General features: G+C 40.0%; 1 protein-coding gene across 1 annotated transcript in view; it reads left to right on the top strand.

Annotated features, from left to right (window-relative positions):
• The window catches only part of TET1 (tet methylcytosine dioxygenase 1), a 100,952-nt gene that overhangs the window by 4,990 nt on the left and 77,535 nt on the right, over positions 1-18,427 (top strand). Inside the window, exon 2 of the mRNA XM_083363469.1 lies at positions 2,299-4,306. Coding sequence (XP_083219595.1) covers positions 2,414-4,306 — 1,893 coding nt within the window. The 5' untranslated portion in view covers positions 2,299-2,413. The remainder of the gene's footprint in view (positions 1-2,298; positions 4,307-18,427) is intronic.

Genomic DNA, 18,427 nt, shown 5'->3' with positions numbered 1-18,427 from the left:
CAAGCAATGTAGAAGGTTTTCCTGAATCAGAAGAATGATCATTGTGGGTACTGACTAGATATGAAATTGCAGGATCCAATCTGGGTTGGTCACCAGAACTTTAGTCTTCCGAGTTTTTGGATTGTTCTGGAGCCCATCCCCAAGGAACTTCTCTCTAGCAGAGTGTGTGCTAGAGAGAAGTGCTATCGCATTCTGCTAGAGAGAAGTTCTTAGAGGATGGGCTCCAGAACGATCCAAAAGCTCAGAAGACTAAATCTCTGGTCCCGGGAGTGACCAAGGTTGGATCCTGCAACATTACCCTGGGACATGTGCATTTGCCTTCATTCCTGAGATAGGAAATTGTTGTATGCCAAATTAGGGGCATTAAGGGAACAACCATCTGATAGGCACTGTGTTGAAGAAGGTGGCTTTTGCTGAATGTATTTATTTGTTTATTAGGGAAATTTATTTGCTGCCCATCTTGTATCCAACGACTCTAAAGGTGAACCCCAGACCTAACTGCTGGCAAACACAGTCTGGTATTTCAGTGTTCTCTGTATTCTCCAGCAGTTAGCTCTGGGGTTCACCTCTAGAATCGTTGGATATGAGATGGGCAGCAAATACATTTCCTTAATAAATAAAGAATGCAGAGAGAGGCAAAAAGGTTCCTCCCCTTGGCAGCTGCATGTCTGGGACCCAACCTGACATTTTAAAACAGGATCAAAATAATGATACAGCAATATGGCACCTGCCAAGCAAAAGACTAGCAACCTTATTTGCAAGAATTCCTCAGGACCTCACATAGACATGACAGGAAGTCTAAAATTGAGGGGGTGGGAATGTGTGACTGCACCCTATAATTTATTGCTCAAAAAAAGAGGGAGAAAAGTAGGGGTTAAAATGCACCATTGGGGCTAAAGGAGAACAATTTTTCACTGTTTTGCTTTAGGATTAATTGATGATTTGTGATTGATTGCATTCATAGTGGTGGCCATTTTGTCAGCAGGCAGTTCTATCTCCAGCAACCATTTTGTAAAGGAATCCAAGGTGTGCTCTCAATACTTGCATTTTTTTTTAAATTGGCCATAAGTTGGCTTAGCCCTCTGCTGCCAAATATTTTTTTTCTTATTAGCACATTATTTTGCATACCTTTCCATCAAGAAAAACATCTTGTTCTTGATGGTTGTTATACAATCAAGAAAAACATCTTGATGAAGGGATTTTCAAAGTTTGGCACTTTTTTATCTGACAGTCAGATGAGTTTGCACACAAGCAGTATTCTCTGCCCCAGTCAAGAGATCTGATGCACATGAATCGATGTCCTGGGTAAAAGAATGAAATTCTGCTCTGCAAGTTCTTAAAATGGAGAAAAGCAGAAGTCTGATGACAGTGAAAACAACAGTCCAAATGTTTTGCCTTAGGGATTTAAATGGCTTGGGGCAGTCCTTGTCACACCCAGTGAGGAAACAAACATTTTGAACAAGCCAAGGGTCACTGAACACAGGTGGATGTTTACTAGGAGCAGAGCAGATAGGGAAGAGATAGAAAATTTCCTTTGGCAAGGAGGTTCTTCTGGATACCCATTTCTGCAAGTTCTACAGATCTTCTGCATTGCCCTCTTGGCATAACGGGAAAATAAATGGTCCGTATGCCTTTGAGCAAAACATGTGGTGTGTAGTTGTTGGGTGTAGAATAGGGTGCTTCCTATTTCAAAACATTTTGGGGCTTCCAGTTTTTTATCTCTGAAACTTGCCAAGACTGCTTGAAAATCTTAGAGAAAAGGGATGTCGCAACTCTTCATGCTGTTTTCTTCACTGTTGTTTGTCAGTTTAAAGTGGGGAAGGAAGCTTGTCTTTTCCATGTAATTTGGCCTTCAGTGGAATTGGTGCTGATCAACCTTCTGTTTAGTTTCTTCTCCAGCATTACTTAAGATCTGAGGGAAATACAAGCCTTCAAAAAGTAAAGCATTGCATACAATATTACAAAATAATAAAGCACCATCTTCCGATGGAAGAAAATCAACTTCCTCCAAACTTTGCTGCCAAAAAACATGTGTCACTTTTAATATTATTCCATAACATTGAACTAAACAGATTGAAATATGACCAGGACTGTCTTGCTCTAATTTTTCCCCTGCGCCTTAGGCAAGCTGCTAGCTATATCACTGTTACTCTTAATTCTCAGTCTGCATAGCTTTTGATGTATCTTGCAAATTTGATAAAACTACAGAGATAATAAAAAGTGACATGAATGTTTTAAAGCTTCTATGAGAAACCTAGAATTCCTCACAATACTTTATTGCTCTTTTTTCTGTTTCAGCTCTGTACTACACAGAGAATGTCCTGACAAATGTGCAGGCTTCTCCTGAAATGAAGAACATTTGCAAGACTCCATGAACTCTTAATTCCAGTGTCACATCTAGAGTTTGATAGAAATGGCCCGGGATGCCAGATCTTCACGATTAATTAAAAAAGAGGAGATAAGCAAAAAGAAACCGAGTCCTGCTAAAAAGAAATCTTGCCAAGGAATAAAAGATGCCAAGAAAGTGTCCTCAAAGAAAGAATGTTCTACAAGCTGTAGAAAATTAATAGAAGACCAGAACGATGGCAAGAAAAAATCCCAAAGACGTAAACCTCCATTAAGTTCGCCATGCCGATTTCTTCGGAGCAGTGTAACCAAAGCCTTTTCTGGAACATCTTGGATGAACCTGGAATTAACTGATAATGTTCTCTTCCACAACCAGCCTCCTTTGAGCTACGGAGGCTTTTCCATGACTCTTCGCAGGAAAACATTTTCCCATAGGCTGTTTCAAGCATCGACAATCACAAAAGCTAAGAAGAGTGGCCCAAGAAAAAGGGAAAAAGCCAGATCAGGAATTTCCTCTGCACTAGAAAGGAAAGAAGTTGAACAGACTACAAGAGCTTTTGCACGAGATTTAAACTTGAATAGTGAATTACCTTCTCCCAAAGGAGACGTGGCTCCGTGTTCTCAGGAAGCAGGCTGGTCCTCTGGAGATGATAATCAAGCCAAAAAGAGAGAGATAATGCACCCCCCCAAAATTTCTGTTTCTAATAATGGTGTGACGGATAATTCCTATAATCCAGGAATACTAGAAGAAGAACACAGATGTGAAGAATTCGTTTCCAGTGAGCAGGCCCTGGAAGATGTGTTTACTAATACCTCAAATGAAATTTTGTCTGAGCCTCTTCTCCACCAATTACACCTTGACTTTGACACTACTTTAAGGGTACAGGAAGATGAATTGGGAACATCTGTAGAAACATATGCAAAGAGTAACCTGAATTTATCTCCTGTCCCCCCAGAACATTTCTGTTCACATTCCTTTTCCAGGTTGAGCCTTTCCTCAGAACAAGACCTAGCATTGCATAACAAAAGTCCAGAGACTTCTCTGGAATCACATTCCAAAACTGGACATGATCTGGTGCTACATCCCTGTGAATCTGATGCTGCCATTTTGATTACCTCTGAACTGATCTCAAAATTGCATCTTGAAGACCCCTGTGCGCTGTCGGAACCCCTGAACAAACCAGATGCTGAGTCTCTCATTGCAGGAGAGAAGTATTTGCCGTGTGCCTCTGGATCAGAAGATTGCTTAAAGGAAGCAGACCTTGTAGGAGACCCACCTATACCAGAGGACTTGGCGCTGGTGCCAAGCAATGAAACACTTGATTCTTCTTCCTACTATAGCTGTGAGCAACTAAATGAACAGTCAGTCTGTGAACAAATTTCTAGCATTTCTTTGAGTAATTTCATCTTGGATGACATTGAACGGACTCTTGAAAAGATTGCTGCAGAAACATTCACTTTAGATTCAGCCCCGGCACCCTGTAATCTAGAAAGAAACACCACTATCCCGGTCAGCAGGGAGGTGTCTGAAGAAGGTTTTTCACAATCCCCTAACGCAAGGCTGAACTTGGGTACAGGAGAGGGGAAAGAGCAAAGGATAGTGCTACCTAACAACTCCATTTCCAGACATTCGGATCCCTTGCCACAGCTGGGAAGAGATGGAAAAATCACAAACTATCCCCAGGATCCCAAAAAATGTAACACCAACTTAGGGATGGCATCTGAGCCCTTATCTTTTGAATCTATAAACGGGGGGTGCCTTGCCTCTTTGCAACCCGTGCTAGAAAAGAAAAAAAGAAGACGCTGTGGAGTTTGTGAACCTTGCCTGCGGAAAACTAACTGTGAAGAGTGTAGCTGCTGTAGGAAACGCAAAACTAGCCACCGGATTTGTAAGAAGAGAAAATGCGAAGAACTGAAGAAGCCACCACCAACCCATCCACTCTCAAAGCAGCCTGCAGAGGTAAACTGATTTGTTTTTGGTAGCGTTTGAATTACTGGAATTGGATCTGTGTCTGGAATCTCATCTGTCTTTAATGAGAGATAATAGTTGGATTTCCAATTGTGTGAGGTACACAGAAATCAATACACCTAAAGCAGGGGTGTCCAACCTTGGGCACTCTAAGGCCTGTGGACCTAACTCCCAGAATTCCCCAGCCAGCACATTATTTATTTATTATTTTATTTATTTTATTTATTATATTTTTATACCGCCCTTCTCGCGAAGGACTCAGGGCGGTGTACAAGGCAATAAATATAAAAACAGAATACAAAAGTTAAAAAACGATTAAATATAATGCCCAATTTTAAAATTTAAAACAATACTTAAAAACATATTAAAACCCCAACCCTAACCCATCAGACCAGGTCAGATTGCTCAAATAAATACGTTTTTAGATCGCGCCGGAAGGAGCGAAGTTCGGGGGCCATCCGGAGCTCAACCGGCAAGCGGTTCCACAGGTCTGGCGCGCCCACAGAGAACATAGCCAAGGTTGGACACCCTGACCTAAAGTTTTGCATGTGAATTCTGTTGCAGAGCAGGCATTAAGTAGAATGCATTTCACATACCTTTTTGAGCAATTAAGAACAGAAGTTTCAAAAGGGGAGGTCAGTTGAATCCTGGTTAGCAAATGTCATTCGAAATGTATCTTGATATTTAATGTTGATTAATGTTGTGAAGGAGATGGTTAACCCTCCACTCTATCCTGCACTATTCTAATAATTGAATGGTGCTTTCGGATTTATTTCAGGATGGTAGCGCACTTCCAGTGTGGAGTGCATTCAGAAAAACCGATTGCCTGGATTTCAAAACTGCTTTTCTGTTTCCTTTTACATTTTGTCTTACAACCGTTCTCCTGTAGTCTTTTAGAGCAGGGCTCCATTTGTCAAGTCTGTAGCTCCAGAGTAAGTGGAAAGAATCGCCCTGTTACGCTTCCTTTTACTATCTATCCCAGGCATGTCAAACCCGCAACGTCACAGGACTTTTTCCCCATTGCCGGCAATGGGGTGGGCGTGGTTTTTGCCGTGACGCATCCGGCCCGCAGGCCAGCAGTTTGACATGCCTGATCTATCCTGTTGGAATTGCAGGTAGTCCTCAACCTACGACCGCAATTGAGTCCAAAATTTCTGTTGCTAAGCGACACAGTTAAGAGAATTTTGCCCCTTTTTATGAACTTTCTTGTCGTCGTCGTAAGTGAATCATTGTTAAGTCTGTTACAGGATTGTTAAGTGACTCTGGCTTCCCCATTGACTTCGCTTGTCAGAAGGACGCAAAACTTGATGACGTGACCCTTGGACACTGTAACTGTCATAAATGCATGCCAGTTGCCAAGCCTCCAAATTTTGATCGTGTGCCCATGGAGATCATAATGGTTATAAGTATGAATAATAGTTATGTTATTTTTTTTTCAGTGCCTTTGTATTTTCCAATAGTAAATGAATGATTGTAAGGTGACAGCTATTCATACGGTACTTTTTTTTTCTCCTCTCGCCTTAGTCTACATTTTCTGTTATACCCAGAAATGCAACTTTTCTACTGTATTGCTGTAACCAATTCAAGGGTGGGAAATCTAGAGCAGCGTTTCCCAACCTTAGGAACTTGAAGATGCGTGGACTTCAACTCCCAGAATTCCCCAGCCAGCATAGCTGGGAGTTGAAGTCCACGCATCTTCAAGTTCCTAAGGTTGGGAAACGCTGATCTAGAGCTTTCCATATGTTGCTGGACTACAAGTTCAGCTTACTGCACCATTGGCTCCCCCCCCCCCCCCGTGATCAGCAACACCTGGAAAGGCAGATGTTTCCCACCTTTGAATATTACTCTATGCTAAAAAAAACAACCCACCTCCTCCTTGATTATTTCCCTTAATTAACAACCTGGTCATCTGGCATCATGATAATTTAGTCACCAGATTTTAAAAAAATAAAATAAAAAAGTAAAACAATAAGATACCATATGATTTGTAACCAGAACAGAATGATTTATTTGGTTTTTATGCCATCTTCATTGCTGTTATAACTCTCAAAACAGTGAAATGTATAAAAGATGTATAAAAATCCTGAAAAGGGGGAGGGAAATATATGTCATTGCTGATTCTTTTTTTCTGAAGAGGAGCAATGTAATGTTGTAGTTTATTACAGTAAAAATAGCTCTCTTCAAACAGGAGGGGTTTAATATACGTTTGGGCTCCTTTAAGAGGGAATCAGATGCGATTCTGTGGCATATTGCAAGCCTGGGACATCTCAAGAGATGTCAAGCAGGGATCCAGGCTGCCTCTGAGTTTAGCCAGATGATGGAGCTATAAGCAAATTGGCCAGACCAGCAGGAAGCATTTAGCCCAGACAATAATTTAGAAGGGAAGCTGGTTTTAGTTTCCATTTCTAATTTATTTTACCTTTGCCAAACAGAACCTTGAATTTTTCTGTTCCCTGAGGGTCAATCCTGTATATCAAAAGAGGTTCCACAGCTGATCTAGGAGCCTGAAAGACTGGGAGCCTCCCTGAACCTTGATGTGGTTTAAATTTAATCTGAAGTATTTTGCTGGAAAAAAATATGCTCCTATATTGATGTTACTCTTTCTATGTCTCAGCTGAGGAACTATTTTTTTTCCTCCTTGCACTTGAGTAGGCTATTTAGCCGATAGGAAATGTAGACTCGTTTGATTTTGAGCTTCCTTCAACATGATAGATGCTATTAGTGTCTTGGGCAGTATTCAAAGGAGACTTGTGGTAACGCAAGGCTAGGGGTCTGTCAGATTGAATTCATCAATTCAGATTGAATTGATGGAAAAGAATAATCTTTGCTGTAAAGTGTGGATCAGCTGTAGGACCGTCAAGAGTATTATACCACTTAGAGTGCATTTGATGTTACGCTAAACCAAAATTCATTCATGCATTCATTCATTCATTCAACTTACACTGTCACTCACATAACGTATGGCTGAGAGTGCTGTACAATTAAAATAACACATTTATTTACTCTACATAATTTATATAGCCACTTCTCTTAAATAAGTAACTCTAGAAACGTAAAATAGGGATAGTATCAAGATCACGTGAAGGGTTAATACCAACCTGGAATACTATGTCCAGTTTTGGTCGTGATGTTAGGAAAAAAGATGTTGAGACTCCAGAAAGAGTGCAGAGAAGAGCAGCAAAAATGTTTAGGAGACTGGAGGAGAAAACATACGATTAATGGTTGCATGAACTGGGTGTGTCTAGTCCAGGGTAGGCAACCTCGGCTCTTTTATGACTCATGGACTTCAACTCCCAGAATTCCTGAGCCAGCCAAGCTGGCTCAGGAATTCTGGGAGTTGAAGTCCATGAGTCATAAAAGAGCCGAGGTTGCCTACCCCTGGTCTAGTCGAATGAAGGGAAGGACAAGGTGTGACTTAATAGCAATATTCCAGTGTTTGAATGGCTGCCATGGAGAAGGCAGGATTGATCTTTTCTCCAAAGCACCTAAGGCAGGCATGTCAAAATGCCGGCCCAGAGCCCGGATGGATCACACCAAAACCGTGCCCATCCCATTGCCGACAATTGACTTGCCTGACCTAAGGGCATGATAAGAAGTAACAGATGGAAACTGATCAAGGACTCATCCAACCTAGAACTAAGGAGAAATTTCCTGATAGTGAGAACAATTGACCAGTGGAACAGCTTGCCTCCAGAAATTGTGGGTGTTCCATCACTGGAGGCTTTTAAGAAGAGACTGGGCAGCCACTTGTCTGGAGTGGTATATAGGATCTCCTGCTTGAGCAGGGGGCTGGACTAGAAGACCTTCAAGGTTCCTTCCAACTCTTATACTGTTACTGTTAAAATATCATAAACTGCAATAAGACATAAAGACAATTTCACCACAGCCAATTCAGCAAACAATCAATCTGGATACAGTAGATTTACAAGACTCTGTAGGTGCTACCTCCTGTTACATTTTGTTACATGAGATTATAATTTCAACAATTCTTCCTGACTGGGATTGTAAAGCACAGTTTTTGTGAAACGCAGTATATCCCTGAAGAATATCAGGGGTCACTTCAAAGATGCCAGTTTGCATCAGGCAAACTAGAAAAAAACATGGCCAGTGGTCAATACTGTGAAAGTGATTTGAGTCCAAGTGCTTATACAGGTAATCCTTGATTTACAACAATTCGTTTAGTGAACCTTCAAAGTTACAACAGGACTGAAAAATGTGACTTATGACCGTTTTTCAGAGTTGCAACCTTTGTAGCATCCCCAGAATCATGTGGTCAAAATTCAGATGCTTGGCAACTGGCTCACATTTATGACAGTTTCAGTGTCCCGGGGTCACGTGATCCCCTTTTACGATCTTCTGACAAGCAAAGTCATTGGGGAAGGCAGATTCACTTAACAACCAGGTTACTAACTTATCAACCACAGTCATTCACTGAACAACTGTGGCAAGAAAAGTTGTTAAATGGGGCAAAACTCACTTAACAAATGTCTCACTTAACAACAGAAATTTGGGCTCAATTGTGCTCGTAAGTCAAGGACTTCCTATATATGTTGTCTTATTAAAGTCCGTAATGAAAAATACAAATTTAATTCAAATAAAGGTTCCTTATATATGAAGAACATATCTTTTTACTTACAGAAGGGGTTTTGGAGTCTTACACTCTTTCAAAGAGAAGGCTTTTTCCTAGCTAATTTTATGAGCTGATATGAATTTAGAATGCATCTTAAAGATTCTGCATCTTCCAGAAATCTTGTCCACGCAAGATTATCCACACTAGTCAGTATGCCTTGTTGCTCACGGACATCTTATTTTCTTGTGCAAAATTTTATTGAAGCCAAGGGAATGAAATAATACAAATTTAGGATTGAACAGTCTGAGAACCAGGCTGTAAGAGTGGCATACACACTATCTGTGGTTCAGGCTTGTCTGTCCTGAATTATATGTCACTCCCTTGAAGTAGTTTGTGAATGGTTGCCCTCATCTTTCCTAATATCCTGAGTGTCATAAACAAGTGGTTTACGGTTACAGTTGTAGAATTGTAGTTGGTGTAGAATTAATGCTAGTGTTATTACCGGTTACAAACTGAGAAGTTATAGACATTATAAAATGCAAAGATTCATGCGGTGTTTTCAGCATAGTAAAACTGAATCAAGTCCACCCAAGCTCATCCTGCTGAAAACATAGTTTATGTTGCCTCATGATATCAGTGTCTGATATTAAGTATATAGGATACCCACTCACATTAGATTGGTATTTTTTCAGGCTTGGCAACTTGAAGATGTGCGGACTTCAACTCCTAGAATTCTGAAGCCAGCATATTGGCTAGGGAATTCTGGGAGTTGATGTCCACACATCTTCAAGTTGTCAAGATTAAGAAGCACTGCATTAGATTGTTTTATCAAATGTGTTAACAAGGTAGAACAAGCCATATATTCTTATAAGACAATATGTCTTATAAGGTAAGACAACTTTCTGGTTTCTTCGGTAACCTCCAGGAGTACCGTATGTGATTTTGGTCCTAAATTAAGGGAATGGACAGGGGGAAAAATACCAAAAGGAAAAATATTAAGATTAAAATTGCAAGAATAGGTGAAAATGGCTTTACTTCAGTCCATACCTCCAGTGTTGTGGATGCTTCCAAAATTGTATTGCCCAGTTTTGGTGATGCCAGATTATGGTATGATAGGATTTTCTGCAAAGTTTTGGTGGAAAATGAAAGAAAATAGGCATGTTTTTCCTTTGACAGATTTAACACACCTAACAAGCATTAAATTATCCCTTCTCCACATAGGGGTGGGAAGAAATATGCACTGCATCCTTAAACAATATCCTTTAAACAGTGCCATGATCTTGATGGCTCTGATTTGCTTTTCCCTATTTCTTGATTCTCTGAAAATCCCCAAACTATAAATCATCTCCTTCCCCTCTTATTGTTTTCATTATTATAGAGTTTAATTTTGCTTTTCTACATCCTTCACATTCTGTTTATATTATTCACCAACTTTTTGTAACCTATTATCAATAATATATCCCATGAGATGCCGTAACTCTCTATGTTTTGGTGAACTGATCTTCTTCAACTGATTAAAAATTATCCACAGGGATTAAGGATCTCAGACTCTCACGGAAGAACATTAACCAGCATAAAAGCATACACAGCCAGATACTGGTCACTGTAATTTTAGTTGCCTCAAAGTGAAGGATTATATATTGGGCACACTTCACACTATTGAAAAATAATACCTAAAATTCTCAAGAGAGAGAGACAACAGCTGTATGATCCTAAACACCCCTCAAATACTGTAAAAGCTGTGCAACTAAGTCTCTGCCAAGAAAACCTTTTTAAGGACAGCTGGTATAAATAGTGTCTCTCCGGAATAAAGGCAAGATCACAGAGTTATGCCTGATTTGGTGGCATTTTGGACAGTATAATATTAATGGCCCCAACACTTAGGTGTGATATACTATCCCCCAATATTTAGGATTTTAACTTGCTCTATCTATCAGATGTCCCTTGAGCTGCCAAGCAAACAGCAGGATCTTAGTTTTGGAATAATACAATTCGAATGTTTCATCTTGACAGCATTCAACTGATATGCGTGGAGTTCCTTTTAAACCAATGGATGTATAAGAGAACAGTACTGCATTAATCACATACAAAAGTGTCGCAGTGTGTTTATTCACTAGTTTTGGAGAGTGTTATATGAAGCTGTTTAACCAAGTCACTACAGAATTAATATACAAATTAAACAATGCAACTCCACCTTTTCACAGACATTTCTCTGGTGTAATGTCCCTGCACACTGCAACAAATTTTTAAGCTAGAATTTTTATACAGTTTACTCATCAACAATCGCATGCGTCAATCTCGGTGGATTTTTTTAAGTTTGCACCACATCCTTGATCTAGAGATAAAATCAAATGCAAGCTTAAATTCATTGAAAGTAGCACATATAACGTGGATCCACCTTTAAGCAATACTTTTCTACTAGATGCTACAAAATGGAGCATCAACTATAATCAGATGCCTGGCTCTGAAATCAAACTGCTCTTTGGCAATCATATCTTCTGACTCATCCCAATCTACAAGTTTATTGCAAAGATGTTTAGCATAATACTTATATCAATCAATATGAAATTATCTGTGGCCAGAGGTGTAAACAGATTCTGGATTTGGGAATCTTGTTATAAATCAGATTGAGGTGATCTTCTATTTTTTATTTTAAAACCTTGTAGAAGCATTGTTACCAGTAAAGCACTGTGTTTTGATTTCCTGGCAAGATTGTTCCAGAGTTTACTTACTTGTCCATCTTGTCAATTACATTTATGGGGAGGATTAATATTTGTGGAAAAAGAATACTGCACTATAAGTGAAAATAAAACTTAATTGTGCATTATTCTATGTAAATAATCTACTGTGTTTCCCTGAAAATAAGACCTGGTCTTATTTTTATTTTATTTTTTTGCCTCCAAAAGAGGCACTATGTCTTATTTTCAGATGCCCTCGCTTCCCCCAAGCATTTCTTTGCTAACTTGATTTCCAGCTGCCTTCCGTTTCTCCATTGCATTTCTCCATCTTTTGTAGGAAACAAAAGAACTTTGTGCGGCTAAAAAAAATTTTTAATCAGACCTTCCAACTTTGCGATATCTTTTTTTTTTTTTGCAAGAAGTTGGAAGGTCTGATTGAACTTTTTTTTTAGTCCCATAAACGTCTTTTGTTTCCCTGCAAAAGATGGAGAAATGCGATGGTGAAATGCAGTGGAGAAATGTGACGGAGCTGGAAATCAGGTTAGCAAAGAAATGCTTGGGGTAAGTGAGGGCATCTGGGCAGTGTTGTGGCAAGCTCTCCCGCTCTGTAGAGGCGGAGAAATGCGACAGAGCTGGAACGCAGGTGCCAAGGCAAATCCCCTAAAGGCGCCAGGAGCTGAAACGGGCCCGTCTCTCCAGCAGCTGCCCAAGCCCAACGGAGGGAAGGCCAGCAGCTACTGAAATGCAGTGGCATTCCGGCTCTGGTGGGGAAGGTGCAGCTGGCATGGGCGCTGCAGTAGGACGCCCACTCACTTCAGCACCCTCCCCAACCCTCCGGGGTTCTGCCTGCTGCTTCGGTGGCTGTGGGCAGAGCTGCAAAGGGGGCCAGGTGGCCGATAGCACCAGCAGTCTGAATCGGAAGGGGAGTGAAAGGGAAGAAGTGGGCGGGTCTTAACTAGGGCTTACTTCTGGGGTAGGGCTTATATTATACCCACCTCCAAAAATCAAGCTGGGGCTTATTTACGGGGTAGGTCTTACTTTCAGGGAAACACGCGGTACTTGTAGGATGAACTTGGATAATGCTAAAACAAGTGGATATCCATTTTTAATTCCTTAATGTCAACTGCTGTATTTATTTTAAAACTTATGAGCTGTCTTTTTATTTCCCTATTTTATATTATTGCTTACATTTTGCCTTATAAAGTGCCTTGAGGTGGCTTGACTTCAAAAGGACATATTCAAACGTTTCACGTAAATGAGTTTGCAGTGGAAGAGAACATCTGTAGCTCGGGGTTGAACTAAAAGTCCTTGGTACTGTTTGAGCTTGGCTGTTTGCCTGATGATGTTTCATTACCCAACTAAATCAGTACACATCAGTTGTTCAGAAAGCAGAAGAACTCCATAGTAAATGAAGTTGCAGGTAAAGAAGATTAGGACTCTGTCTTCCCCAATGACTTTGGTGCATTGTAGACCTGGGTCATTCTCTTCCATTCTCAGTTGCCCTAATTTTTGGGGAATACAATTGGGGGTTGTCCATTTGGAGGCCTCAGCGAATGTTTTACAGCCCTTCATGTAAAAACGAGTCTGTGCACATCATTCTAAGCTGTATTGTTCTTTGTACAGTTATGTTGTCTGTGTCCAGATCAGAGTTGGGTCATAGTAAAGAGTAACGTAGCCACAGTCTGAAACCAAATTTTAGTTTGGATTCAGAAATGGAGACGCTCCGTTTGCCTTCAGTTTCTGTTGACTACATGTAGTTTTTACAGCAGCGTTATGGAAGAATCTGCCACTGTGTCTTCTGGGATGGTGTTTTGATTTTCCATTCTAGCCTACAGCTCTGGGTTTTTCTTTTTTTTAAAGATTTTTATCCTGACTCTTTTTTTTCCCAAAACTGAAGGTGGCAAATGTGCTTAAGAGGTCTTCCTCCTTCTGTTTTCCCAATAACTACAACCTTGTGAGTGGAATTGGGCTGAGAGAGAGGAACTGACCCAAAAATCACCAGGCTGGTTTTTCATACCTAAAGTGGAACTAGAACTCCTAGTCTCCTGGTTTCTAAGCCAACACCTTAACCCACTCTACCAGATTGGTAGATTCTTCTCCAATTACTCACCAAATCTGGTCCTTCTGGGACTATTTCAAGCTGCAGAGGAAAGGCTGAGTGAGTGGATTGTTGGCTTGGTCAGGTGTGAAACAACTAAGAGGTGTTCATTCCTGGGGTAATACTGATCTAAGCTTGGTATATTGAACTAATATGCCATTGCATTGAAACTATCTAGAAATGAAGTGGGTGAGGTAAGGAGAAATGTTTAGCTGTTCAAATCGTTCCTTTTTCCTAATGGAGAAGAAGAGAAGAATCTAGAACAGGGGTGTCAAACTCAATTTCATTGAGGGCCGCATCAGCATTGCGGTTGCCCTGGGGGGCGTGGCCAGGGGGCGTGGCTAGAGTGCCTATGGCCTACTGGGTGGGCGTGGCCAGCTCTACATCGTTCGCATCAAGGGTGCCTATGGGGACCTGGGCAGGAGTGGGACAGATCTGAGGGTCTCTGGCAGAAGGAGGGTCTCTGGGCCAGGGCCAAGGCAGTGGGGGCCGTTCCCTCACTGTTTCCAGGATGGCTTCGCGGGCCACATGAAACCACTTTGTGGGCCGGATCCGGCCCCCCAGGCCTTGTGTTTGACATGTCTGATCTAGAAGGTCAGCTTCAAAGATCAAAAGCAATCCATAGATGGGGTCCAAAAACTAGGGCTCCTCAACCTTGACAGGTTTTTAAGATGGGTGCACTAGAACTCCCAGAATTCCCCAGGCAGTACGAGGTGGGGAATTCTGGGAGTTGAAGTCCATCCATTTAAACTTGCTAAGGTTGAGAAACACTGCCATAAAGCATTCGCAGCTACATATATTATCTGTTCTTATATGAGCCATGGTGGTGCTGTGGTTAGAATGCAGTATTGCAGGTTAATTGTGCCCACAGCCAGGATCCTGACCAGCTCAAGGTTGACTCAGCCTTCCATCCTTCCGAGGTCGGTAAAATGAGGACTCAGATTGTTGGGGGCAATAGGCTGATTCTCTGTAAATCACTTAGAGAGGGCTGTAAAGCACTGTGAAATGGTATCAAAGTCTAAGTGCTATTGCTTATTTGTTTTGACTATTTAACAAATCTCTACCCAAGTTGCTAAGAATGATGGGAGTTTAAAATGGGAAACAATTAGAACAAGGAATTAAAGCGACTCTAACAGGATCCACTTCCAGAAAAGGAGGAAATTTAGCATTTCTGCCTGTCTTTTTCCGTGTTTCTTTGATTATTATTTTTTTAATCTCATTGCAGAGTGGGGTTTTGGTGCTTCACCCTTTTCTTCATATATTATTTCTTTTCCCTCTAATAAACGGCCTCCTATTCTTTTAACTTCTTTCTAGTTGCTTCGCTTCAAGATTCATTTCCTTTTGATAGGGAGAAAAGAATTTTGCAACTTGAATATATGGTACTGCTTAATTTAATATTGTTTCCATTTCTTTTAAGTGCATCAGGAATGCACTTTGTTCAGTCTAATTCTGTTGGTAAAATTATTATCCGTGCATGGCTCTTAAGGCCATTGAAATAAATACTCTGGATCCTGATTGTCGGGAATGTGCCACATGTTGTTATGAAATTGTTAATATTTAATTTTCATATGACTGTGTGTTTACTGAGCCATTTTGGTATAGTGGTTAAGGCATCAGGCTAGAAACCGGGAGATTATAAGTTCTTTTGGCTTAGAGAATTTATAGACTGAAGCAGTTTTTAAAAATTATAAATACATTTTTTAAAAACCTTGAAAGTCACACTTCCATTGCAACCTGGGATAGCCTGACACACTGTGCAGAAAGGTTTGGGCTGCCTTTGGCTGCACTAATATGCACATTATTTGATACTTGACACTTGCATGAACAGCATGTGTCAAAACCTCAAGGCTTTCAGTGTGATTTGTCAAACTAGATTAACCGTGCAGCCTAACACATTTACTTGAAAATAGGTTTCATTGTCTTCAGTGTGGCTTTTGGCTTTTTATAGTGTAAGCGCAGACATGTCAAACTCGGACGTCAGGCAACTTTTTCCCCCTTGCCGGCAATGGGGTGGGCGCGGTTTTACTGTAGTATGATGCCTCCGGGCCGGCAGTTTGACATGACTGGTGTAAGGTTTTTCTAAGATTTTTTTTTCCATGCTAAGAGCAGATTCAAGTGTGATAATTGGAGTCATCTAGTATGACCCTTTACCCTTCTCTCTCCACGCCCAAATATTTTGGTCTCCTAAATGGGCTCCACCTGCATTTGAAGGCTTTGGAGAAAACCATCCTGGTTTTGTTCACCGTCAGATGAAATCCCATCAATGATATTGACTTTCCCCCTAAAGCTGTAATCCTTTACATGGTTGAAAACAAATCCTGTTAAAGAAAGACCTGATCATTAAGAAAGTATGCATAAGATTGGGTTGCATAAATTTTCAATTTACTTATAACAAAAATGAATGAATGATTAATGAATGAATGAATGCTATATTGTGCCTTTTCTTTTTTTTTTTTACAAAAAGCTTGTTATTTTTTTGAGGGGCTGGGGCATAAATTTTAAAACAGCCAAGCAGTTTGCTACATTTCAGGTTGTAAATCTGAATCAGCAAGTTTGGATCCCAGCAATAATAGATTCTTTGTGGATCATCAGAGAGATTTTGGAATAGGAAGTGCTGTTTTGAAATATAAGGTAGACTTTCGATGATGTCATTTTGAGACAGTTCTTCAAAATGGTATCCCTGAAGGCTCAATTCTGTCTTCAGGAGCTTATAGTGCTTATATAAAATTAGGAATCTATTAAAAGATCTGAAGGTGGGTGATGATAAATTTAATGTTAGTTAAGTCTGGGGCTCTCTTGAATGTGTGCCTGCAGAATAATTTTGTAAATTGAGATTGAATTTAGATAAGACTAGACAACCTGTGACCCTTAGGGTCATTATTTCAGAGTTATTTCATTACCAGATTCCTCAATGTCGTCAACAAAGGCAAAGCATCCAGTGTGCTTCCTTCACTGGAAAAGTTTTTAAAAATTGAGATATTCAGAGTAGTATCTGCTTTGAAAATAGTCCATCTTCAACTATAGAGCAAACATCAGCAGTTGACCACAGGAAATGTCTCATAATATTTTGTATAAAAGATTTTAATGATAATTTTATGTCATAAAATATTTCATAAAGTCTGTCAAATTTCAATTCCACGAGAATCACGGATCCTGGATTTTTGACGGATTCTGTAAGTTAGCCCATTTGAGGTACCTTGATTCAAAAAATTTAATTAATATAGTCCTCACATACACACAACATTTATGGAGATAATTTGAGTAGCCTTCTCTGTAGCCTTCCAGTTCTGTGAATGTTCTTTTGGCTCTTTACTACCTTATGAAAAAAATATTAAAAATTTTTTGAAAGAGGGTTTTAATATGCCAGTATTTAACTACAGTTCTACAATTTTTATTGTAAACCATTAAGTTACTTTGGTAATTGGGGACTAATAAGCCTAATAACCAATGTGTGCGTGTGAATGTGTGTGTGTGTGTGTGTGTGAGAGAGAGAGAGAGAGAGATGTATATTTATCTGCAGCAAAATGTACTTCAGCACTTCCTTCATGTTCTATGTACATGCTTCCTGCCAACTTGCAAATGGTTTTGGTTTAGGAAGAGCATAATTTATGAAGTGCTTTTTTGCTTTGTAAGAAATATTCAAGCAATTTACCAGATGTCACAAACTCCCAAGCCTTCTGCAGACAGATTTAAAATGTCTTCTAGACATTCTTCTCCCCAGAATAAGATAATCTTGCAACATGTAGTCGAGATTATGCATCCTTATTCTTTTTGAATAAATATTAGTATTTGATTCTGGGTGTGTAGCTACTGCTATAAACAAACAAAAAATATTTTGAAGTATGTATCAGCTATCTATTTTGGCACTTTTGACCTGGGATTGAGTATCTTAACCTGACCTGTTAGACTTGGCAGGTTTTGCCTTTGGTTGTGCTGCCCAGTATAATGACAGCCATAATTAGTAATGGTTCTCACCTTCATTGTCAGCCATTAACTAGCAATCTTTGCCATGATTGGGCAAACCAGATTGGGGTTTTTAGGAGGATGGGAATTTGCCATTAAATATCATGTAGTGGTCAGGTAGTGCCACTCTACAAGCAGGTGGAAGGCTGAATTGCCTCCCACCCCTACTTGGCATGTCTGTTTTACCTCTTGCAAGACTACAAGAGTTGAAAAATAAGAACAGTAGTGCAACCCTGTTTTTCAGCCAATACCTTTTTTCAGTGTCTTTATTTAGAATCCCAAAAGAGAGGTTAATCATATGTTTACCTTCCCACTGAGGTTTGCATAATACGTAGAGCCATTGTTCAGGTAGGATAATTTACAATAAACTAGGGATGGAAACCATAATTGAGGGGCTTGCTGTGGTCTTGATTTACACTACTCTTAAGGCTTGGATCTCACACTAGGCACAGTCTGCCATGATTTAAAGCAGTGGTTAATATGAACCCAATCATAGTATCATAAACCACAGATTATAGTTTAGTGTGGTATATGAATAGAGCCAGTTGTAGTTAATTCAGTGTTGTATTAAACGCAGTCCAAGATTGTCATGCTTATGTTTGTCTGATAAGAATACACAGTACCAGAGCTTGAAAAGACCAGATTCTGGGACCTGCAGTTATGGAAGTTGTCTTACAGAATGTATTTTTGAAATGATTTATTTATGAAAGCTTCAGTGCCACTTAGGTAATAGACTGTAAATATTTATGCAATTGGTTTGCACAAAACATTCAAAAAATAACCCCCAGATTAGTCCGGACTGC

The sequence above is a fragment of the Vipera ursinii genome, assembly GCF_947247035.1.
Source record: "Vipera ursinii genome assembly, chromosome: 5".
Lineage (NCBI taxonomy): Eukaryota > Metazoa > Chordata > Lepidosauria > Squamata > Viperidae > Vipera > Vipera ursinii.
This window is presented reverse-complemented; position numbering and strand designations above follow the sequence as displayed.